The sequence below is a fragment of the Haliotis cracherodii genome, unplaced genomic scaffold (assembly GCF_022045235.1).
Source record: "Haliotis cracherodii isolate W230 unplaced genomic scaffold, xgHalCrac1.p SCAF_4, whole genome shotgun sequence".
Lineage (NCBI taxonomy): Eukaryota > Metazoa > Mollusca > Gastropoda > Lepetellida > Haliotidae > Haliotis > Haliotis cracherodii.
In genome coordinates this window covers 35,648,141-35,672,750 of record NW_027266297.1, presented here as the reverse complement: position 1 = coordinate 35,672,750, position 24,610 = coordinate 35,648,141, and the positions used below count along the sequence as shown (strand labels likewise).

At 40.2% G+C, this 24,610-nt stretch overlaps 2 protein-coding genes across 3 annotated transcripts; one reads left to right on the top strand and one right to left on the bottom strand.

The window, feature by feature from the left end:
* Positions 1-1,094: 1,094 nt before the first annotated feature.
* On the bottom strand, positions 1,095-18,677 carry LOC139479936 (uncharacterized). Its single transcript, XM_071262872.1, has 9 exons — positions 18,558-18,677; positions 16,331-17,687; positions 15,187-15,311; positions 13,429-13,534; positions 11,522-11,726; positions 10,034-10,214; positions 8,454-8,477; positions 6,689-6,861; positions 1,095-5,848 (listed from the first exon to the last, which is right to left on the bottom strand). The coding sequence occupies exons 1-9, from the start codon at positions 18,596-18,598 to the stop codon at positions 5,577-5,579; spliced, it is 2,484 nt and encodes an 827-aa protein (XP_071118973.1). The 5' UTR covers positions 18,599-18,677; the 3' UTR covers positions 1,095-5,576.
* Positions 18,678-18,715: 38 nt separating this feature from the next.
* On the top strand, positions 18,716-24,035 carry LOC139479819 (ATP-dependent Clp protease proteolytic subunit, mitochondrial-like). Of its 2 annotated transcripts, none has more exons than XM_071262704.1 (6): positions 18,716-18,808; positions 19,356-19,526; positions 20,811-20,907; positions 21,423-21,610; positions 22,068-22,173; positions 23,827-24,035. In XM_071262704.1, exons 1-6 carry the CDS (start codon positions 18,794-18,796, stop codon positions 23,949-23,951), a joined length of 702 nt encoding a protein of 233 aa, XP_071118805.1. In that variant the 5' UTR covers positions 18,716-18,793; the 3' UTR covers positions 23,952-24,035. The 2 variants fall into 2 exon arrangements, with proteins under 2 accessions (XP_071118805.1, XP_071118806.1); XM_071262705.1 differs by lacking the exon at positions 23,827-24,035 and adding an exon at positions 23,347-23,801.
* Positions 24,036-24,610: the final 575 nt, after the last annotated feature.

Genomic DNA, 24,610 nt, shown 5'->3' with positions numbered 1-24,610 from the left:
TGTTACTTACCAGTACTTGTGTGTTTTGCTACTCAACCATGACTTAGGGGATGAGGAGGCCATGGGTGGCCCAGTTGGCTAAGGTGCCACAATTCGCTGTGCAGAGTTGCATCCCTTAGGTATGCCAATAACCTTATATAGTGGGTTTGAATCCTGGTTCACCCTGATCATGATTCTAGGTTCGCAACACCATACCCATGCTTGTGGGTTTCACCAATGTCGTAAACGTCTTGCATCACTTCAGGCTTTCCTTCTTTATGATTGGTTGGTTGGTTTGTTGTTTAACGCAGCACTCAGCAATATTCCAGCTATATGACGGCAGTCTGTAAATAATCAAGTCTGGACCAGACAATCCAGTGATTAATATCATGAGCATCGATCCACGCAATTGGGATCGATGACATGTATCAACCAAGTCGGCGAGCCTGACCACCCGATCCTGTTAGTCGCCTTTTACGACAAGCATAGTCGCCTTTTACAGCAAGTATAGGTTGCTGAAGACCTGTTCCTCCCTGGAATCTTCACGGGTCTCCTTCTCTATGAAGCTGACATGCCGTGATATTACTGGAATACTGTTTAATGGAATGGCTTTAAACCCAACCCACTCACTCACATGATAACTGAGATACATATAGCCCAACAACACATGTTCATGTGTTTTATTGTTAGGCAAGAAAAGACATCTATCAGTCTTTTCATCACAGAGATCTGGGCAATATACCCGTGAAGATCTTGGGTAGAATAGGTCTTCAGCAACCCATGCTTGCTGTAAACAGCGACTATGCTTGTCGTAAGAGGCGACTAACGGGATCAGGTGGTCAGACTCGCTGACTTGGTGCATGTCATCGTATCCCAATCAATGCTCATGATGTCAATCACTAGATTGTCTGTTCCAGACTCGATCACATACAGACAACTGTCATATAGCTGGAACATTGCTGAGTGCGGTATTAAACAAACAAACAAACAAACAAACCATGGGGAATACAGGTGTTTGTGTTTGTAGTATTGTAGATTCAAGCAGTAGTGAATATTAATGAGTTGACAAAGAACTTACCCATTTTCATTTATAAATATATTTATTTATGGCAATAATCTGTCGAACTGACATCACTAATGTTGTCAATACTTTGTAAAAATTATCAACAATCACACTTTGTAAAATTTGCACAATCTATACTGACCATTGACAATAACATGAAGTAAGAAATCTGGATATCAAACATCACAGTATACAATGATCCTAGTCTGTCATACCGACCCTGAAACAAATTTATCCAATACAGCCCATGGTAAGTCTATAATCTTTGGCGAGTCTGAAACTAAAAAAAGGGTCAGTCTCTTTTTGGTTATATTTTAAAACCATAATTTAACAACCTTTTTTTAGTAAAATAAGTTCATTTCAGAGACTAGATGTTAGTCAAACAATGATCTTTATTCATATAATTACTGAAACTTTCAAACTAACTCTTTGTCAGCAGACGCCAGGAATGCTAGGTGACACGCTAAGACAGAAACTGGTTCCACTGTTGATATGCTTCAACAGGGTCCAATCAAGCTGACAACAAGAATGCTGTGATTCAACAAATGTGACTCAATAGTGAACTATATACTCTCTGCATGTGCACGTTGTAGGCAACAAAGAAGGCGACATCATAACTTGCTGCAATGGACCATACGTCCTCATTAGGGCTGTGATGAGTCCAAATTTACTACCCAAGTACCTGACCCCTATTACCCGATCCCACCCGGGTACCCGCTATAGGGCTCAAGAGTAGGGAACAAAATGTCTGATTGGGGATTGTTTTGGCGCAGCCCTGGCAAAAACTATTTAGATACAATCGAGTGAATTTTTGTTGTGAAACAATATTAGGTGACTAACCATAGGTCCGGGTAGTTCTGTGTACCTTAGTCACATGTCCCAGCCCTAGTTCTAGTGATGTAATCGGCAAGTTAATTCATGAGAGCTTATGATCCTTTTTTTGCTCACAAGTGTTTTGTGTTCTGAGCAGTTATTTAGCTTGTCCACTGAAGTTAAACCAACCAACGAAGGTTGAAAAATTGAACTCTTTCATCAAATACATCCATGACTCACATGGCATTTTCTGGAAATCCTCCAAGTGAAACCTCCACTGCAACAGGTGCATGGGATAGTATCCATGACAACTGGGTGACTATACTTACAGTTGTCATAACATGTTCATTATGAATATTTACACTATTTGAAGATGAGCCTGTATCAATAAATCATAAAACCAGTGTATTATTTGAGGTTTAACAATTTTACTGCTCGTAATCACAGGATGCAGGTGCTGTACACAATTAGGACGGAATGTACATCCATCAAACAAGTGCTTTCTCACTCCGGAAATGTAGCTCAAATTCATATGGAATGTTTATAGGTGCAATGAATATATTTTCAAATTTGTAGAACAAAAGCCTGTCTGCAAACAGGTATCACAGAAGTAACGACTAAGAAGTTCAGGGTATCCCCCAATACACCACCTTTACAATACACTGTGGTGATATGGTGCATTTTGGATGGAATTTTCCATGTTCCTTGTAGTGTGTCTGACAAAAGGCTGTTGCTATTAACCAGTTTGTGCTGGCTTGCATTATTAGTTAACATATTCTTGCCTAAATTAACCAATCATGCAAGCCAACACAAACTGGTTAATAGCACTGACTTCTTGTCAGACAGGAAACTACAAAGTATTGGTCAGGGCAGCGTTGTACAAAGCAATCTGAGCGCTAAGGTAATCGTAACTCCCATACCTTAACATAGACTTATGACAGTCATAGCGCTATGGTTGTTTTGTAGAACAGCACCCAGGCAGATTAAGGAAGTGTTGTTTGTAATCAGGTCATTTATTCTCATTAGAATTTTCTAAAATATGAGATGATACATCAGTAAGCATATCCTGTTTTGTATTGTCAGACGCATATCACATATGCACCGAATCGTGCATGCCGACAAGAAATCTGCAAATACATGCATCTCATGGAGTGTATGTACCATATTTGACGTAATAAGCGCCCAGGTCGCTCTCAAAATTAGAAATAGGGGGATCTTATTAGAAATTAATTTTGGTGAGTAAAAAAGTTCTAATGGAAAAATTGCCACCGTTTATCCTGACAGCCTTAAATGATACAAAAGAAGTCTGTGCGTATTATACACGACAGATATATTTTCAAGGATTTAATTGCCCATTATTAAGGGTGCATATAACAAACAGTCTAATATCACATTAAAGCAATACCAGTGGGTACTGGACTCTGGTCAACAAGGACGTCTACACAAGGATGCCGTCATGTACAGATTACATGTACGTATATTGTCTCAGCTGTGTAGGTTACATAGGAAAATACTTGGTACGTTTTCAGTATTTGAAATTACTAACATAGGTACACAGATTGAGCAAATGTGTTAATATTGACTTTATATTGTCTTCATTGTGCGAATATGTTTTGGGGTAAGTTCGTAACTATATGTGATGAGGGATTTCATATTCTTTCAAAATTTTGCATTTGAGCCAAACAAATAATTTTTTTTGAAAAAGTCACAAAGTCACAGGGATGAAATTTTCTCACACAGCAGGCACTTTGTACACTGATATGTATATAAAAAGTGTTTTTTTATAGTGGACTATATTGTCCAGTGCCACAAAATAAAGACTGTTCTGTAGAAAGGACCAGCATCAGTGTTCAGGTGTTGCATTTCTTCAACAAAGAGAAGCAGAAGACTTGACATTTGGTTGTCAAGGAGACAGGATGTTACATATGATACAAGAAGAGATCTGTAACACTGATGTCCACAGCGGAACCTTGATAATCAGGACAGTACCACTTCCCCTGAAATCTGGACAAAATGTTTGGCTTAATGAATCACTGCTATGGAGTATTGGCCATCATAGAAGTAGACACTTAACTGTAATTGTCTGGAAACTGAGGTGTCCAGGTTAATTGGGTTTTAGTTTACTTCTAACGCTATACACATAACACTGACATAAGTAGACACTCAACTGTAATTGTCTGGAAACTGAGGTGTCCAGGTTAATGGGGTTTCAGTGTATTTATAATGCTATACACATAACACTGACATAAGTAGACACTCAACTGTAATTGTTTGGAAACAGAGGTGTCCAGGTTAATGGGGTTTCAGTGTATTTATAATGCTAAACACATAACACTGACACATGTAGACACCCAACTGTAATTGCCTGGAAACTGAGGTGTCCAGGTTAATGGGGTTTTAGTTTACTTCTAACGCTATACACAACACTGACATAAGTAGACACTCAACTGTAATTGTCTGGAAACTGAGGTGTCCAGGTTAATGGGGTTTCAGTGTATTTATAATGCTATACACATAACACTGACATAAGTAGACACTCAACTGTAATTGTCTGGAAACAGAGGTGTCCAGGTTAATGGGGTTTCAGTGTATTTATAATGCTAAACACATAACACTGACATAAGTAGACACTCAACTGTAATTGTCTGGAAACTGAGGTGTCCAGGTTAATGGGGTTTCAGTGTATTTATAATGCTATACACATAACACTGACATAAGTAGACACTCAACTGTAATTGTCTGGAAACTGAGGTGTCCAGGTTAACGGGGTTTCAGTGTATTTATAATGCTATACACATAACACTGACACAGCGAGGAGATCATCATCAAACTGCTCTTGTCCCGGGGGCTCAGACAAAGCTACATCTGTACGGAAAGATAGCGTCATGTACATAGTCCTCATAATGTGTCTACATGTATTTACATACTGACTGCATAATGATAAAATCATTTCTGTCCTTGTGTTATATATTTCCTGTATATCACAATGTGGGATGACTTCCCTCTAAACAGGATCTATGACAACACACATACTGCAAATATAAATAATCAAAACAAACTCAATGCATTAATACAATTTCAACAAACAAAACAACTTTGATACAATGTCTGTTGCTGACGATGCTTGTATTTTTGTGTACAATTGCAGCGTTAGAAACTAACAGTTTTCGTCCACTAGTCCTAATAATGATAACATATAGCAAAACCCTTAAAAATGGCAATTTTCTACTAGTCCTTATGATACCTTTACCATTGGGCAGTTTGGCAAGGACTACAGGACTAGTGCCAATTTCTAACCCTGCAATTGACTTCAAGCTGCAAATCAATGAACTTTGCATAAAATATTTCCACTGACTTGGAGTCATATAGTGAGGAAAACAAATACCCCCGAAAATATTTTTTTTAAATATCAAAATAACAAATAATGAATGATCAATAATTAGGACAATAATCCAATTTTCTTAAGAATTCTCACTATACATGCTACTCAACTTTTGTTAGGGATAATCAGATAAGTCATTCTATTAAATATACATTTGACGTATTATGAAAATCAGTTTTGTATATCAATTCCTATCAAAATTGGAGTTGTATATATTATATAGAAGGAAAAATAGGTAAGTATCAAACGGTCATTCTTCATAATTGTCTAACATCGATCCACTGCGGTGACATGGGGATGGACAGAACAACTGCTGCCTCCTTATGTTGCCTGATATCTCTAGTTGCCATCTCCTGCAGTAAATCCCAGCAGGGCTTTCTTCACAGTGGCGCCCCACTTGTCATACTTCTCCAGGAACTCCTTGTACAGGGGCGGCTTCTGTCGGAGAGTGTCCAGACTGACCGGCTTGTCCAGGGCTGGGTTCTCCTGTAGCCAGTGGGACAGAGACTTCTGCACGTCATCCGCCTGCTTGTTCTGTCCCCCAGACTGGAGCAGTTTCACCAAGTTGTCGTAACACATGTGTACCCAGCGGAGGTAGAACCCGGGCGACTCTGTAACGAGAGATGTAACCGCATCCATGGGTGATGGGCTCTCTAGAAGCAGTGTTTCTTTGTTTGTTGTCTCATATCTAGCAATATTCTGGCTATATGATAGCGGCCTGTAAATAACTGAGTTGAGACCAGATGATCCAGTGATTCATATTGTAAGCAATGTTCCACACCATCAGGGTACGATGACACCCTATCAACCAAATCACTGACCTGACCGTCCAATCCATTTGGTCACCTCTGACGACCAGCATAGGTTTTCGGTTTCTTTAGTTTTGTTTATTTGTTGTTTGACGCCGCACTCAGCAATATTTCAGCTATATGACGGCAGTCTGTAAATAAGAGTCTGGACCAGACAATCCAGTGATTGACATCATGAACATCGATCCACACAATTGGAATACGATGACATGCATCAACCAAGTCAGCGAGCCTGACACCCCGATCCTGTTAGTCGCCTCTTATGACAAGCATAGTCACCTTTTACGACAAGTATGGGTTGCTGAAGACCTACTCTACCCCGGATCTTCACAGGTCAGCATAGGTTTTTGGACACCTATTCGGGTTAGAATAGGCACCATCTCCAGCATAGGTTTTTGGAGACCTATTCTAACCCGGAATCCCCATGGGGCAAGAAGGCATGGGATGGTTAGCTTGAGTATATACACTGTGGCCTTAAACAACAAACAAAATTGTGTGTCATCATACGGTATGGTACGTTTAATATGCTACAACCACAGGTTTGCCTGATCCAGACTCATTATTTACAGGCAGGTGGGATATAGTTGAAATATTGCTGACCTTGGCGTTAGACAACATCCACTCACTCACTCCGCTACTTACCGACTGCTGCAATGACCTGCTGCAGTAGGGGCACAGCCTGGGTGGGCTTGTTGACGATCTTGTAGAAGGTGGCCAGTGTTGCCATGGCAAGGAGGAGGTAGTTGCTGCCGGGGCTCTGACACAGACGCATGTACGACATGCTCAGCTCCAGGTGCTTCTCCGCCTCATCCAGTCTGGAGAAGAGATGGAGAGAATAACAAACAAGGTCCTAATGGGATTCAGTGGGTGACGTTAGATGAACTGGGCAAGATGCTTACAGCATTAATTCTTGAAAGAATTCTAACCTTCCAGAAGATGTTTCTATATTTTACCCATTATCATTTTGAGAAAGAAAATGAAGAAACTAATGAATGGAACTTCACTGAAATCAACATGCAGTTCAGATGAAGTGGTATCTCATTTGTAATGTCATGCAGTATGGATTACACCCTATTGTTTGTTTCTTCAAAATGCATCAGACCCCCGTGAAGATTCCGGGGTAGAGTAGGTCTTCAACAACCCAGGCTTGCCGTAAAAGGTGACTATGCTTGTCGTAAAAGGGGACTAACGGGATCAGGTGGTCAGGCTCGTTGACTTGGTTGATGCATGTCATCGATCCCAATTGTGTGGATCGATGCTCATGAGATTAATCACTGGATTGTCTGGTCCAGACTCGATTATTTACAGACCGCAGTCATATAGCTGGAATATTGCTGAGTGCGGCGTTAAACAATAAACCAACCAAAAATGCATCAGTATGACATCATATTGCTTCAACTGACCAAACAGATCTGCGAATTGCTAACATTTACAAGTACAAATACCAGAATGTAACAACACTATCTTTCAACCATCAAAGTAATTAATACTTCTGAGTTTTCCCCTTGGAGAATTTGTACTTGTTTCAAATAACAGAGCATTGCATCTGGTAAATAGTGATATTTTCACAACAATTTGTTATAAACACATACATGCATTACAGGTTATCACATTAATTCTAATAAAAAGTAAAACATCCTTTAAAAATATAACATAATCAAAATGAAAATGATAACAGAGCTACTTTGATAAGCAAAAGCACATTCTGAATGAATAAAAGTTAATAAAGGAAGTGGTATGTCTAGACATTGGCATCTTCAAAATCATGCACAGGCCGCAAATATTCCTATCAATTCTTCTATCAACCATCTGTACTATGAAGACATTAAAATATGTTTTCACAATTATTAATGTCTTGAAATGTCACTGGTACATTGTGGTGCGACTGATATTCTTGAAATTTAACTGAAATGTGCTAAGATGTGAAAAATAAGAGCATTGAATGGTTTCAATAAAATCTCTTAATTCTTTCTTGGAGCAGAGAGTACAGTGATAGATGCGGTCACTAGTCCATTAGTCCAAGACTAGTGAAACTCCATACAGACTAGTCTTCTCCCAAACTCCTAAACTCTAGGACTAATTGTATATGACTAGTGGTGTCTGTCTACTCCTGTCTACAAACTCAGATGTGTTTACTGCCACATTCGAAAGAAAGACAAACTTTGCAGTAAAATATCAAGATATTGACTCGCATAATAAAAGTAGCTCTTACGTTACTTTGTGCAAGAATTGCAGCAAATCAAAATCTTCATCTATTCTTTATGCATGCATACAGGTAAAACATGTGTAAATGATATATAAAAGCATGCTAAATATGCAGTACTGAACATGATTATATATATAATAAATATATCCAAGACATCTATCTACTGCTTTACATCAGCTATGTGTAGATTCCGGTACTCACAAATCTGCATCCAAGTCGGGATGACTTAAAAAACACAGTACATTTAACTGTCAATACAAGAAATGTTGTCAAACCAGTTTCATCAGATTAAAAAACGCCTTGTTAGAAATAAGAGCAAAATAAATCCACATTACTATCATTTCACACATCAACTGAGATAATCTTGCAATATAAGTAATAATGTAGCACTTGGAGCATGCTTTAGAGATTTGGCGCATCATAAATATGCACATTATTGCTAATATTATAAGTTAATGTCATATTGCTCGGTATAAAATAATTTGACACATCCATTCTTAACTAGATCCTTGACAGAAATAATAAAGCAGAGATGTGGAATCAGGACAAAAGAAAGTATAAACCCATGTGTGACAGTGGCTAAAAATGAAACAAACAAGAAATGGATATTTGATGGAGATGTATCTGATACGGATATCATAGTTGTTTTGGACCGTGTTGTTGTCAGTGTTTCAGCAACTGCTTTTAGTAGGACTGGCTATCAATATAACTTATAGAGATAATCCCTAACCAAATATCGATCAGTTATCGCTAAAATGTAGTAGAAGTAACTTTAAGCAAACAGGAAAGTCCCGAAAGAAATCAAAATATTTCATGCCACTGGTGAGCAGTGACACATTTATAGAAAGATTACTTTGTGGACATACGCTTATAACGAACTGACCGATATAACAAACTTATTTTTTAGTCCCGGACATTTGTTGTATATATGCTGTATATATGCTTATAATGAACTATGGTTATAACAATCTAAGATTAGTGGTCCCTTAGAGTTCTTTGTATCCGTAGTTTACTATATAGCAAAAACTCATAAACTATATTTCATCGCAAAAGGTTCATGTATTATTGAGTATATCTGTCCCAGTATAATGTTACAGTCTCGACCTGTTCAACTTGGAGTATATCTGCCCCAGTATATTGTGACAGTCTCGACCTGTTCATCTTGGAGTATATCTGCCCCAGTATATTGTGACAGTCTCGACCTGTTCATCTTGGAGTATATCTGCCCCAGTATATTGTGACAGTCTCGACCTGTTCATCTTGGAGTATATCTGCCCCAGTATATTGTGACAGTCTCGACCTGTTCATCTTGGAGTATATCTGCCCCAGTATATTGTGACAGTCTCGACCTGTTCATCTTGGAGTATATCTGCCCAAGTATATTGTGACAGTCTCGACCTGTTCATCTTGGAATATATCTGCCCCAGTACATTGTTACAGCCCCTACCTTTTGATCTTGGAGTATATCTGCCCCAGTATATTGTTACAGTCTCGACCTGTTCATCTTGGAGTATATCTGCCCCAGTATATTGTGACAGACTCGACCTGCTCATCTTGGAATATATCTGCCCCAGTATATTGTTACAGCCCCTACCTTTTGGTCTTGGAGTATATCTGCCCCAGTATATTGTGACAGACTCGACCTGTTCATATTGGAGCATATCTGCCCCAGTACATTGTTACAGTCTCGACCTGTTCATCTTGGAGTATATCTGCCCCAGTATATTGTTACAGTCTTGACCTGTTCATATTCATATATCAACCCCAGATTCAGCCCCTACCTGTTCATCTTGGAGTATATCTGCCCCAGGAGGGAGTACACCTGAGCGGACCTCAGACTGATCTCTCCGTAGTTGGTGGACACGATCACCAGGGCCTGCTTAGCTTCAGCCTCGGCCCACCTCAGTGTGGAGTCCTGCTCATCCTTGGAACAGTTCAGAGATTTCCACTGCAGTGCTGAGGCTGAGGAACACACACAGAGAGTTGAATATTGCTGCAGTCAAAAAGTAGGCACAGGCTGTAAACAATCGGCCCATGTTAATGGTATATTTGGGCGAGTAGAGATTTCTTATTGCAGGTCCGAGTCAAAGTCAAGGGTGGTCCCGGGGCCCCTGAGTTTTGCTCCTGTGGTATTTGAATCTCGGGACCCTCTAAATCTTTAACTGTTTACATTCGAGTAATGACAAGGACCCCTTGCATTTTATGTTTACATCTGATAACTTTTCCTCAGTAGTTTACAAATTTGTTGTTATTATCTGCATGTTGAGAGTTCTGAGAAAAGCTGGTGGTTTATTGTTTACTGTTGCTGGTGATGCAGGTACATTTATCAGTAGAATCACAGGAAGCTGTGGCAAGAAATGGTGTCACCTGTATTATCTTGAAACTCCATTCACATATCTAAACTTCCCAAATGTGACAAAAGTGGGACAAAATGGGCCTTTATCAAAACTCTTCCTATCCATACAAGTCTTTTTATCATACCTCCATGTCAGAATGATGAGTTCTGATGGGTATAAATTGATTGATAAAATACTGTGTAACCCGCCTTGGAGGGAATAAATTTCTCAGCGGGGGAATAAATCTCTAATACCCCATCACGAGTGAGTCAGGCTGCACGTGGATTTCTGACAGGCAGAATAAATCCCTTATACCCCAGTTTTAAACAAAATGCTGCATGCTTTTTCTGAGAAATGAAAATCACGTGACAAAGCACAAGTTATCCTCAGCTCAGTCGAACAGCTGTTTTCTATCAATTTTGAATTTGTTTTAATTATTTTACAAAGTCAGATAACAGAGAAACAGATATACTGTCCTATACTCACCAAATGTAATGAAGAACAGGCGTAGTCTGTCCTACACTTACCAAATGTATAGAGGAACAGATATACTGTCCTATACTCACCAAATGTAATGAGGAACAAGTATAGTCTGTCCTATACTTACCAAATGTATAGAGAAACATGTCTATTTTGTCCTATACTCACTAAATGTAATGAGGAACAAGTATAGTCTGTCCTATACTTACCAAATGTATAGAGAAACATGTCTATTTTGTCCTATACTCACCAAATGTAATGAGGAACAAGTATAGTCTGTCCTATACTCACCAAATGTATAGAGAAACAAGTATAGTCTGTCCTATACTCACCAAATGTATAGAGAAACAGATATACTGTCCTTTACTCACCAAATGTAATGAGGAACAAGTATAGTCTGTCCTATACTCACCAAATGTAATGAGGAACAGGTCTGTTCTGTCCTATACTCACCAAATGTAATGAGGAACATTTGAAGCATGGGATGTCCCTGTGGCAGTTGACTCCGAGCGATGCGGATCGCCTCCATGGAGTGGAAGTAGAAATCATCAGTATCAAACCTCTGGGTGGCCATGAGAGCCCGACTCACAGCACGGTGTGCCAGCGCGATCTGGATTGTCTCACAGCTGTAGATCCTCATAGCGATGGTTAAACATTCCTAGGAGTATATGAAGTGAGTGAATGATTGTTTGCTGTTTCTAACAGCATATGAGTAACATCTCAGTGTCTCAGCATAATGGGGCACGGTTGGCCCAGTTGTCGAGGGCGTCACAATTTGCTGTTTAGAGTTGCATCCCTTAGGCATACCAGAAACCTGTGATCATTGGTTCAATTCCGGCTTGACAAGATTATGTTTTTTGGTTTATCAGCACCATGCCTATGCTAATTTACCAAAGTGATAAACATCTAAGACTTGCATCACGTGGGACTTTCCTCCCACTTGAAATTGACATGCGATGATATAAGTGAATGATATCTGTGGTTTAATGGTAGAGTGTCTGCCCAGAGAGTGGAAGGTCCGCGGTTTGATCCCCGGTCATGTCATAACAAAAGATGTTAAAGCATGGTACTTGTTGTTACCCTGCCTGGCGTTCTGGCTAAAACAAGGACTGGTTGGCGGCTGTGTCTGAGTGGGGTATTCATGTTAAACTGTGGCATGGCATCTCAGTGGTCTAGAATTGTAAAATCAGCATCAGTCCGGACTTGTACAAGCAGCCACACACACTCACACGTAGATGCATATAAGTGCAATAGTCTTGGTCATGACGTTAAACCCCATTTCACCTCACCTCAGCAGATAGAATTGAGTAATACAGGTTGCAGACATTTGCCACTTTGGAGAAACCTGTGAGATTGGGTATAGTATTGACAACCAAAGATCTGGGAATCAAACCCCAAACCAAAAGATACTTACATGACAAAGGGAAGCAACTCTGAACAGTAAATTAGCAGTGCCTCAGAGTACAGGGCCATAACAAAACACAAGAAAACACATCAGCTTCTGGACACCAACTGCTGATTGAGGAATACCAAACACAATGTCTCTTAATTTGTTTAGAAATTACAAACTGAACAGATTCTTATGTCTGACAAGTTTGGAACATCAAATATAAATATCAGGACAACACCAAATCAAGCTCATCAAATATATTCTAGATGATGAAATTTTTGGAAGAACAATGAGAATACACTGTTTCCATGCATCTACAATTGTTCTGTTAGATGGGAGGTGAAATGGGGTTTAACGTAGTGTTCGAGATTATTGCACTAATGTACCATCTTACATGCACCAGTGTCTGCTTGTACTGTCCGGCTAACGCTGGGTTTAAGGTGCTAGCTAACTGAGATGTCATGCCTCAGTTTAACATGGTTGGTTTGGTTGGTTGGTTTGTTGTTTAACGTCGCACTCAGCAATATTCCAGCTATATGAGGGCGGTCTGTATAATACAAGTCTGGACCAGACAATCAAGTGATTAATGTCATTAGCATCGATCCACGCAATTGGGATCGATGACATGCATCAACCAAGTCAGCGAGCCTGACCACCCGATCCCGTTAGTCGCCTTTTACAACAAGCATAGTCACCTTTTATGGCAAGCATGGGTTGCTGAAGACCTATTCTACCCCGGAATCTTCACGGGTCCAGTTTAACATGGACATCCTACTCAGACACAGTATGTATACTGATTTTATCCCCTTAATGCCGAGAGTCAGGCAGGGTAACAACAAGCGCCATCTTTTGACACCTTTTCGGATGACACGACGGGGGATTGAACCACCGACATTCCACTCTCTGGGCAGCTCCTGTATCCACTAGGCCACAGAAGCTGTCTGTTCTGTTATAAGGTTGTGACATATACCTTAGCTGCCTGCAGTCCCTCCTCTCCATGCAGGAACTCACTAGACAGATGACAGTAGTGGAGCAACGCCTTCAGGTAGAGGAGATGGTATTTGCCAAACACTGACCTGCAACAATACATGTCAGTCCATACAGGGAACATAAGCTATAACAGCAGACTTCTAAGCATAAACATTATTTATGACATTATACATTCACCAACCTTAGTAATATTACTAATGACATTTTCTGGGTTACACTAGTATGTTAGATGTATCTAATATATCTGTTCTGATAAGAAATATAATCAATGTTTGGGCAGTCCATGTCAGATTTTCTTTACTCAATCACTAAATGTTTTATTCAGACAAGGAAATATATTTTCTTTAAGCATACGACATCACACACACATTTTACATTTTCTTTACTGTTAGTATTGTGGTCACTTTGCGACCCCCTCATCTTCCCGAGGCAAGGGTGTTAACTGACTATGAAAGTCCAGTTTCCACCCTTGCTGATCTAGGCTGGAATTTCAAGGCTCGATCAGAGCGCCATCAGTGGCTATTATGACTTATATCCCTTCTACGTCCCTCCTATTGACCAATCAGATTCCATCTCTCATATCACTTGTATTTGCTTTATTAAAAATGGCGACACCCAGTCAAGACGATCTAATTGATAATCAAGAACTATATTGTAATAAAATAGGTCTTACCCTGTGAAGCACATAAAATCACTTGAGCACCTTAATTAAAAACATGAAAAGATTTGCAAAATATCTGTCGACACCCAGTTGACAGTACACATGCTTTACAAATCATGCAGTTGATTACACGATTTTGATCAGACTATGTATAGACTCGTCAGTCAAACCAAACTGTAATTCCAGAATTTCAGCATGATTCGGCAAAGATCGAAACTGGACTTTTATAGTCAGTTCACACCCTTGTCCCAGGAAGATGGGACCCCCATTACTTGTCCCAGGTCAATCCCTGCATGAATATGGGATGTCTCTATTTCAAGCAATAGGAATCTGACAAGACAACAAAATCTCCTAACAATCTGCCTCCAAATCATGACATACATACATGTAGCTTGTATATAACAGATAGTCTTCTTACCTGATTATTCACAACAATCATACCGTGTCATGGACAATGGAAAGTCATTTAACATTGTACTGACAAACAAACGGGAGAAAGCAGTACACGGTGGTGTTAAGCCCGACAAGAATATCCCCCTTTCTAGAACTGTTTGATACTTAGCAGTACAATAATAACATAAACAACATACCCAGCACCAAGTACTAGTATGTCCATGTTTCCTCCCATGTGCAGTGAACCTGACATGACAATATACTCCAATAGTTAAAATGGCATCACTTTATTAATGTGATCAAGGGACTCTCACATTGTGTGCGTTAATTTCATGCTTGCATTAACTTACCTTATATGTTAGCCCTTTAGAACTGGTTGTATTTTATGAAAATAACTAAAACAAATAAATAAATAAATAAAAAGGGGGACCTAATTTCTTATTCAATTTTAGCGTTAAACACCAGACAAAATACTCATACAACCAGTTCTGAAGGGCTAGCATATACCATGCTATATATGGACAAGACAGGTTTACTTTGTTTTTAACAATTAAAAAGACAGCACACAATTTTTTAAACTTTAAGTTCAATATTATTTTAAAAAACTCCTGTTTGTTGCAGCGGCTGTAAAGCAATGTGTGAAGTTTGATGCACCAAGGCATACTGCACAGAAGCATGCACTACCTCGCCATCTGCACAGCCTGCACTGCCAGCATCTCCGCCTTGTTGACCTGCCACGAGGCACAGCATACCATCACAGCATTACAGAGACACTCTATCACCTGGGACGTGTTGTCAGGCTCCACTTCCTGGGGGAACAATGTGAACACCATCAGTACAACACTTCAGTACAACAACAGACAAATGGAAATGTTTCAGTTCCTATTTCACACGGTCAGGACTGTTTTGAAGGCAATTACTTTTTAGGCCATAACCATATTTAGCTCACCCGGGTAGGGGTTGTATGTGTGAATTGTACACAACAGGTATTTTTTTAAATAATAATCTGCATTGTTATGTTATTTCTTGGAAACGAGCTCCTTGTTTCGGAAATGTGAAATTGAGAAACTGTCTCAGTGTAAGAAGGATAATCCTTAACTGATAGATTGATAAAAAAAAACAAATATAAAAACAGTGTTAAGAGACTTGAATCCTTTTTGTACGACTGACAGAGCCTAGGGACAGGTCATTTATTATAGGGGCGGCAGGTCAAATGGAATTAGGGTCACTAAAACATATGAGATTCGAAGGGGGGGGGTCATAAAAAAATATTACACCTATTTGGGGAGGACATGTACAAAAAGTGTACAAGAACAAGGGGAGGGTCATAAACAAATATGACAAGCTTTCAGGAGGGTAATTATATTCAGAATATTAGTGCATCAAAAAGCTCTGAACCCCCTGTAATAAATAATTAGTCCTTTCATCCTCTTGAATTAAGGTACCAAGTCACAAATCACACTGTGGAGGGCGGTCGGGTAGCCTAGTGGTTAAAGCGTTCGCTCGTCACGCCGAAGACCCGGGTTCGATTCCCGACATGGGTACAATGTGTGAAGCCCATTTCTGGTGACCCCCGCCGTGATATTGCTGGAATATTGCTAAAAGCGGCGTAAAACCATACTCACTCACTCACTCACTGTGGAAATGTTGCAATTGATTGAATTTTCCTCCCCGATATTTCATGTTTGATATCTGTGTCATATCTATTTACAGTCTTGGACGAATACCCGCTTGACCAACTGACTGTGAGTGTTCTAAGGCTGATGCTGACGCAATACCAGAGTTTCAAAATAATAGAAAAGCAACTCCGAAATCTCCAGTGATTTACCTTCAATGCCTTGTTTGCCCACCCACTTGCAGGTGTCAAAGAACCAGTTTCCAACAGCATGAAGCTAAGTCCAACAAATGTCTCCGACTCATCAATAAAATCCTGTCCGAATGACATCATCTTGATGGCCCATGTGACCTCAGTTGACCAGAAGTACGCCTGCTGGCTGCCATTAAAATCATAGTTTTTGTTCCGCAGGTGCATCAACTTAACATAGCCCTTGTACTTTGCCATCCATGTTTCGATACAGGGGTTTGTGTTGAGGAAGCGAATCAGACCACTCATCACCTCCTCAGCCTCAGCAAGGCAGTTGAAGTCAATGAACAGGTCGACTATCTTGAATCCTGTACTTATAACCTGTTTAGTGGCTTCTGTGCTTTTTGCTACCTCCAACGCTTCAAGCACTGAGTGGTACGAATTTGCAATATCTCGAATTATATTCACACCACTCATATTGATATGTCTGAAATATTTAAGATAAAAGGGATACAATTCTGGCTCAGCCAGCAATTCCTGAAAAGCATCACACATGCCAATTTCAAATCCTAATGGCAGCTGTTTTCTTCTGTTCAGTGCAGCAACAACTTCGAGCTTCCTCATCTTCTGACAGGCTCTTTTTTCTGTCTCAAGCAGCTCCTGATCCTCTGGCTCACTTGACTCTGTCAGTTCTTTTACCTGTTCTCTTGGAATTTCAATCAAGGAATGGAAGTTTTCCGGAATTGGAACCCATTGATGGAAGAAACCTTTGATAAGTGTCATAGACTCTGGACTGTCCTCACTCCACACAGACGTCTTATCTTCTGCTTCTGCTTCAGGTTTACTTAAATTGCTGTCTTGAGTCCCCTTCCCACTCTCGGTCAAGACACTGCTTGTATTTGTTCCTTCAAGGTATAAAATATTCTGTGTTCCTAGCTTTTCGGTGATAGCTGGCAGTGGTTCGTATTTCGGGTACTGAAGACTGACTACCTTTTTATCAATATCACTGAAACGACTCGCCTGGGAGGCAGGCCGATGGATGACTGTGTTGTCAAGAAACTCAACCAGATCTCTGTACCTTTTTCGAAATTCAACATTTGCATCTGGATTCTGCAAAGATTCTCTGAAACACTTGTACCAGTCAGAATCTTTAGGTTTTGTTGGAAGGATGTCAATGAGGATTCGTGCTCTGTCACTTGGGGTTGTTCCCTTCTCTATCTTCTTCCTGTCTTTCAGGTTGAGGATCCTGGCATCACACAGCTGGTCCAGGATGTGCTCAACCTTCAGCTCCTGTACAATTGCAATTCTGTTCACCTTCAGTCTCATGATATTCTGACGATCCATCCCTGATGTTGGTTGAAGAGATGGTGGAAGATCAGATCTAAGCAAATAAAGAATAGGTTTTTTAAACTTTTGCTTTCCTTTAAGTGTGGTGAACATTCATCATGTCCCAGTTTTAACAGCGTTACAAATTGGCACTAGTCCTATAGTCCTTGCCAAAGTGCCCAATGGTAAAGGTATCATAAGGACTAGTAGAAATTTGCCCTTTTTAAGGGTTTTGCTATATATTATCATTAGTGGGCAAAAACTGTTAGTTTCTAACCCTGTTTTTTTTTAGATGTGAAATGTGTAACTGTAAGCGGTCATTGATAGATTGGAATGCCATGACTATGTCATCGATCACTGATTTGTGATATATATCAACCCAATATAATGAATAGTTTTCATGTAATGACATATCCAAACAAAATGCATAATGCAACTTAAGCCTCACTGACAAAGTGATTAAATGGGATTAATGGAATAAATTGTCGGAAATGTATTAAAGTTATTATTTTGTTTATAATTTTTCTTCTTCACAGCACACAATGCCTTGGAATATTTTCCTGAAACTGAATCAGGACATTTTATTCGTTATCTATTATAAGAATTTCTCTTGTGAAAGAAGCAAAACAAACGAAAGTAAAAAGCTGGTTATTTGATTGTTATTACAATAGCCTTATACAGGAACGTTCCTAAATTATACTGCTAGAGTCAATTAAGGTTGAACATACAAATAAGCATAAGCATATTCCTATTTATTTATCAAATGTCAATAATGAAAATGCATTGGAATACGGCAGGGCGGACAAGAGGACTTGTTCGCTTGCCTAGCAACTGGAGCAGACAGCATTTGACAGCTGTAAACAAATCAATGTCAAGTGCATCCTTTGATATACGAGTGAACAAAGTTCAAATCAATGGTTCATACCCTTTAAGAGTAAATGTGTTTCTTCTTAAACTAGTTGCCATTTTTTAAATACCCCAACAATTCAGGATTGATCATAAATCATCTAATATAATTCAGCGTAAAGGCTGCGGTCGTTGTCATTCCGCCATTTTACCGGAAGTAGAACAAGTGCGTGTTTATTGCGGAAGTAGAATGCACGTGTTACTTGCGACTTTATTTCTGTCACAAGTGTCGACCCTTAGAGCAAACTTATCGAGATGAATGGTGTGAAGGTAAGCAGGCTTGCATCATTAAAACATCCATGTCATTTATTCAATTACTAGTTGTTCATTTCCGTCAAAACTTAAGAAAGTGCATGAAGGTGAATTACAAGTGGTAGGTCAGTCTCAGCTGGTCGTGAACACTCAGTGTCAGTATACTTACTGCCTTACTAGCAGAAGATCGATTCAGCAATTAGAGAAGAACACGGGCACACCTGAAGGTGTTACGTAATGCGAAATTTGTGATACATGTATTTTCAGTCGCGACTATGTGATGATATTGGCCTAGATGCGATTTCTTTAATGGTTAATTGGAAGCCTAGTAGTTAAAGCGTTCGCTCGTCACGGCGTAGAAGTGGGTTCGATTCCCCACATGGATACAATGTGTGACTCCGACATGACTCTCTCACTTTGGTGCCTTTTGGAAAATACTGAACAGTATTAATTTTTTCTTCACAGAACAAATTTTCGAATTGCACCAGACTGGGGGTATGTGTCATCTCTTGATGACCCTTGTTATTCTCACTTTCGAACTCTGTTTTGATTTTAATGAATTCAGGCACTGTTGCGAGTATGCAGCAGTCCAGCGGCTGTTCGGGGCCTCCAGACATCATGTGTGAGACACATTCCCATGGTGCCGATTGTTATAGAACAAACAGGGCGAGGCGAGAGGGCATACGACATCTACTCCAGACTCCTCAAGGAAAGAATCATCTGCGTCATGGGTCCAGTAAGTAAACATTGTTTTTTCTCATTTAACTTTTTTTCCAGACCCTTGAAGATCCAGGGTAGAGTAGGTCTTCAGCAACCCATGTTTGTCGTAGGAGGCGACTAACGGGATCGGGTGGTCAGACTCGCTGACTTGGTTGATTTGATATCCCAATTGCGTACATCGAGGCTCATGATGTCAATCACTGGATTGTCAGGTCCAGACTCGATTATTTACAGACTGCCGTCATTTAGCTGGAATATTTGCTGAGTGCAGCGTTAAACAACAAACAAACAAACAAAACCTTTGTTCCAAATAATAGCCATCTAACCTGCTATGAAAAACATGGAAAACAGAACAATTTGTATTCAACTTCAAGTCAGAGAATTTTAGATATCTGGGTCACATTCCAAAAAGTGAACAATGGTGAAGTGATCTTAGTTCTAAGATGAACTTAATGAAATTCATAGTGTTACGATCACTCTGTGGAACAAGGCCCAGAGATTATTCCAAACAGCTGTTAATAGACTTATGTTCATAAGATTACAAGGCCCGCCACAAGTGACACAATTTGACTTTGGAAAAGCTGTCAAACTATTTCAAACTAGAGAAAGGAGAAAGTAGACTAAGATACTAGTACTACATGTAGTAGTTAAGTACTACTGAACACTATTTGACACAAATGTGTTTCTGAGATAATGCTTCACAAGTTCAGTCCAACTTCACTGTTCACTGAATGAGTTGGTGATATTAAATCATAATTTAGCATGAACATGATGAAATGTATTTAAATATCCATCCATGATTCAGAATTGTATTAGTGTTACTGTAAATTGTTTTATGATCTGCAAAATAATTAAAGATAGTGAAAAAAATAAAACCAACAAACTTTATTTTTCGTTCGTATATCCTTTATTTCTCTGTAGTACAGTACACTGATTAGCACTTGTTAACATAAACTAAAGACATGTAATATTTAAAAGACACTTAACTTTAAGTGTAAAACTAACAGTGAACACTTTAAATTTCATTTATCATACAATTAAACATTTGACTCTCAAAAAATATTTAAACTCCAAAAAATGCATAGGCTGAGTCGAGGTGACTCTCAAATATTTGCGTCGAGGGGGAACCCTGGTACAGCGCCATGTTCCACAAAGCGATGTTAGCGCTTTGACTGTCGTAAGTCGGTGTTACAGAATGGAAGTTATGATGAGCATGGCACTAGATTGCTTTGTGAGACGGGATCCAGAGCTATATATGATAACTATCATGTGTTCAGTGCATCCATGTTTCCCTGCACAGATAACTGATGACTTGTCCAGTTTGGTGGTGGCCCAGCTGCTATTCCTACAGTCAGAGAGCAACAAGAAGGCGGTTCACATGTACATCAACAGCCCAGGTCAGCAGCCGTTTTTGAAAATATCCCCCACACACTGTTGCTGGGTGTAAGGGGCGACTATGGTGAATCATGTGGTGAGGCTATGTGTCTTGATCTTCCTTGATGCCATTCTGCTTGCCCCTGTTGGGATTCTGGCTTAGAATACTGACACGTGAAGCGTTAATCACCAAACAGAACAAACATTGAGCCCCAATGTCATGAATCGACGATCATGTTTACAGTCACTGGTTTGTCAGGTCCAAACCTGATTATATTAGAATGCTCATATATACGAGATTTATATGTTTACAGCTGCATAAATGCAAAATATATTGAAGTAATTTCTTCATTAAATTGTGTCCTTAATATGTTTTGGTTGGGTCTCTTTCCTTCGCCTTAAGGAGGGAATAAAACTCTTTGTGCAGGTGTGTAGATTTGATGTATCATGTATCTCATCACGACCAAATCATCGAATGCAAGAGTGTATGGTGCAGCCGTAGTAAGGCTCTTGTCACAGTGCAGTGTGTGTTCCACAGGGGGCTCCGTGACAGCAGGGCTGGGTATCTACGACACCATGCAGTACATCCAGCCCCCTATCGCCACCTGGTGTGTGGGTCAGGCATGCAGCATGGCGTCACTGCTGATGTGTGCAGGAGAATCAGGGATGAGGCACTCGCTACCCAACTCCAGAATCATGGTTCACCAGCCATCAGGACAGGCATCGGTACGTCACCCTCAGCATTGAATGAACTCTGTAGAGGCATTGGTTGGTGAGTGAACTCTTGAAATGTGATGTAGTTGCAGTGGTATGTGTAATTGCCCTGTCTGACTTTCAAAACCTGGTAAGTAAAATTGCCTTGGGGCGGTCGGGTAGCTGAGTGGTTAAAGAGTTTTCTTGCCACACAAAAGACCCGGGTTCGATTCCTGACATGGGTACAATGTGTGAAGCCCATTTCTGGTGTCCCTGCCGTGATATTGCTGGAATAGTGCTAAAAGCAGCATAAAATCATATTCACTCACTCACACACTAAATTGCTTACGTTACCGGTAAGTAGAATTTTACACATGCAGTGACAAGAGAGGCACTGGATTGTCTAGGCCAGCTGACAAACTAATAAAACATATTGATCAACCGGGTAAGTGAAGGCATTAAACCACACTCACTTGCTTAACCATTCCAGGGTCAGGCCACAGACATCCAGATCCAAGCAGAAGAAATTCTTAAACTGAAGAAGCAGATCAACAGACTCTATGTTAAACACACGAAGCAGCCTCTCCAGGTTATAGGTCAGTATGATGTTGTGCGTTGGTGAGAACATGACACTTTCCACACCAACATTGACCTCTTCTCTTGTAAGCTTGTACCTTTTGTCTAGTGTTTGTCAGATGTTTGTATCCAGTTTACCTGACTGTAGCCTTGAGTTTGTCAGACTTTTGTGAGGCTTTTGTTTGGAGTTAGTGTGACATACTTACAAATACATTGTAATGATAATAATAATAGGCCATTAATATTGCACAGATTTCTACACCACACAGGGGCATGCTTAAAGAGCGATAATTGTCCCGGTCACTGGATCGGTGTGCACTCAACAATCATTCTCAGCTCCCTGGGGAGTATACAACCCAAGCTGCCTGTTGAGTTGTGTAGGGTTAACAACGACACTGCCATCTCGTCCTACTGGTACCCATTCACACTGGGTAAACAGAGGCACATACATGTCAATACTTGCGTGAGAACTCTTAAATATAGGCAGAGCTTGACGTGGTGTGTGAATATATACTGCAGGTCTAATCACATTGGGCACATTGGCGATGTCACGTCAGTCTTTATGCCCTCCCCCATATTTCTTGCAGTCAGTATTCATGAAGAAATAGTAACATCTGGTCATGCATGTTTTACATCACTAGTTAGTGTTATTTGAATACATATCCAAAGTAGGTGTGATGTCAAGGGGTTGGTTTCAGTTCGACCAGGTACATGGACTGCCTCCGTGGTCTAGGGGTAGATTGTCCACCAGAGAGCGGACGGTCCGGGGTTCGATCTCTGGCTGAGTATACCAAAAGACGTTTTAAGATGGTACTGTTCTGTGTCATCCCAGTGGGCTAGCACTATAAATCGGCATCAGTCTGGACTAGTACAAACAGCCACACACACATGCGTGCATGCAGGTCACAAAATAAGTGCAATTGTCTTGGACGCAACATTAAACCCCATTTCACCTCACCTCCTCCTGTAAGCTACCTCAATGTAAGCTACTGTGTTTTCAGAGGAGAGTGTGGAGGGGGACGGGTTAATGTTAAACTCACTCACTCACCCCAACACCTGACTTCCCCTCACCTCAATGTAAGCTACTGTGTTTTCAGAGGAGAGTGTGGAGAGGGACGGGTTTATGTTAAACTCACTCACTCACCCCAACACCTGACTTCCCCTCACCTCAATGTAAGCTACTGTGTTTTCAGAGGACAGTATGGAGAGGGACGGGTTTATGTTAAACTCACTCACTCACCCCAACACCTGACTTCCCCTCACCTCAATGTAAGCTACTGTGTTTTCAGAGGACAGTATGGAGGGGGACGGGTTTATGTTAAACTCACTCACTCACCCCAACACCTGACTTCCCCTCACCTCAATGTAAGCTACTGTGTTTTCAGAGGACAGTATGGAGAGGGACGGGTTTATGTTAAACTCACTCACTCACCCCAACACCTGACTTCCCCTCACCTCAATGTAAGCTACTGTGTTTTCAGAGGACAGTATGGAGGGGGACGGGTTTATGTTAAACTCACTCACTCACCCCAACACCTGACTGCCCCTCACCTCAATGTAAGCTACTGTGTTTTCAGAGGACAGTATGGAGAGGGACGGGTTTATGTTAAACTCACTCACTCACCCCAACACATGACTTCCCCTCACCTCAATGTAAGCTAATGTGTTTTCAGAGGACAGTATGGAGAGGGACCGGTTCATGGACCCGTATGAAGCGAAGGAGTTTGGGTTGATCGACTCCGTTCTGGAGCATCCGCCCACGTTGGAGGATGAAGAAGACTCCAAGAAGTCATCATGACCTGCTGTGTGCACATACATCTGTCGTCACTTGTGTATAAACACTCTGTATCTATACATCTAACTTGCATTAATAAAAATATAACGTATACTCAGTACAGCTTCAGTAATGTATTCTATTCATTATGGAAATCTGTTTAATATTATTTGAAGCACTCATACAATATTTGAACATCAAAGGTAAATTTTTAAGCTGCATATTTACAATGAAGTTTTGATTGTGTGAAAATCAAGCAGATATCATTATCTTTTCAGAACTATCAAACGAGTTAAGTGAAAGTCAGGAACGCTGTTGTGGTAATACTTTTGACAATCAAGTGTAAATGGTGTATGTCATACCATTATCGAGAACATCTGTTCATCAGGTACTAAAGTGTTCTTTTTTTTCTCTGCATAAATTAAAGTTAGAGCTTAAACCAGTAATTGTAACAAATCTGATGCATTTATGGCCAGACATTTTCTGTGAATTAAGTTGTGTGTTTGAAACAGTCACAGCACACAATTGATGTTGCCAAGGCAGTGGAAGACTTAAAACAAAAACATCAACCACACGCCGAGGACCCAGGTTCAATTGCCGACATGGGTACAATGTGTGAAGCCCATTTCTGGTGTCCCCCGCCATGATATTGCTGGAATATTGCTAAAAGCTGCGTAAAACCA

Coding starts and splice junctions, on each gene's coding strand:
- LOC139479936 (XM_071262872.1), bottom strand. CDS start 18,598: ATGGCAACTAGTTTAAGAAGAAACACATTTACTCTTAAAGG. Junction 17,688..18,557: donor AACACATTTACTCTTAAAGG/GTATGAACCATT, acceptor TTATTTGCTTAG/ATCTGATCTTCCACCATCTC. Junction 5,849..6,688: donor GCAGGTCATTGCAGCAGTCG/GTAAGTAGCGGA, acceptor CTCTCGTTACAG/AGTCGCCCGGGTTCTACCTC.
- LOC139479819 (XM_071262704.1), top strand. Junction 19,527..20,810: donor TCATCTGCGTCATGGGTCCA/GTAAGTAAACAT, acceptor TTCCCTGCACAG/ATAACTGATGACTTGTCCAG. Junction 20,908..21,422: donor CATGTACATCAACAGCCCAG/GTCAGCAGCCGT, acceptor TGTGTTCCACAG/GGGGCTCCGTGACAGCAGGG.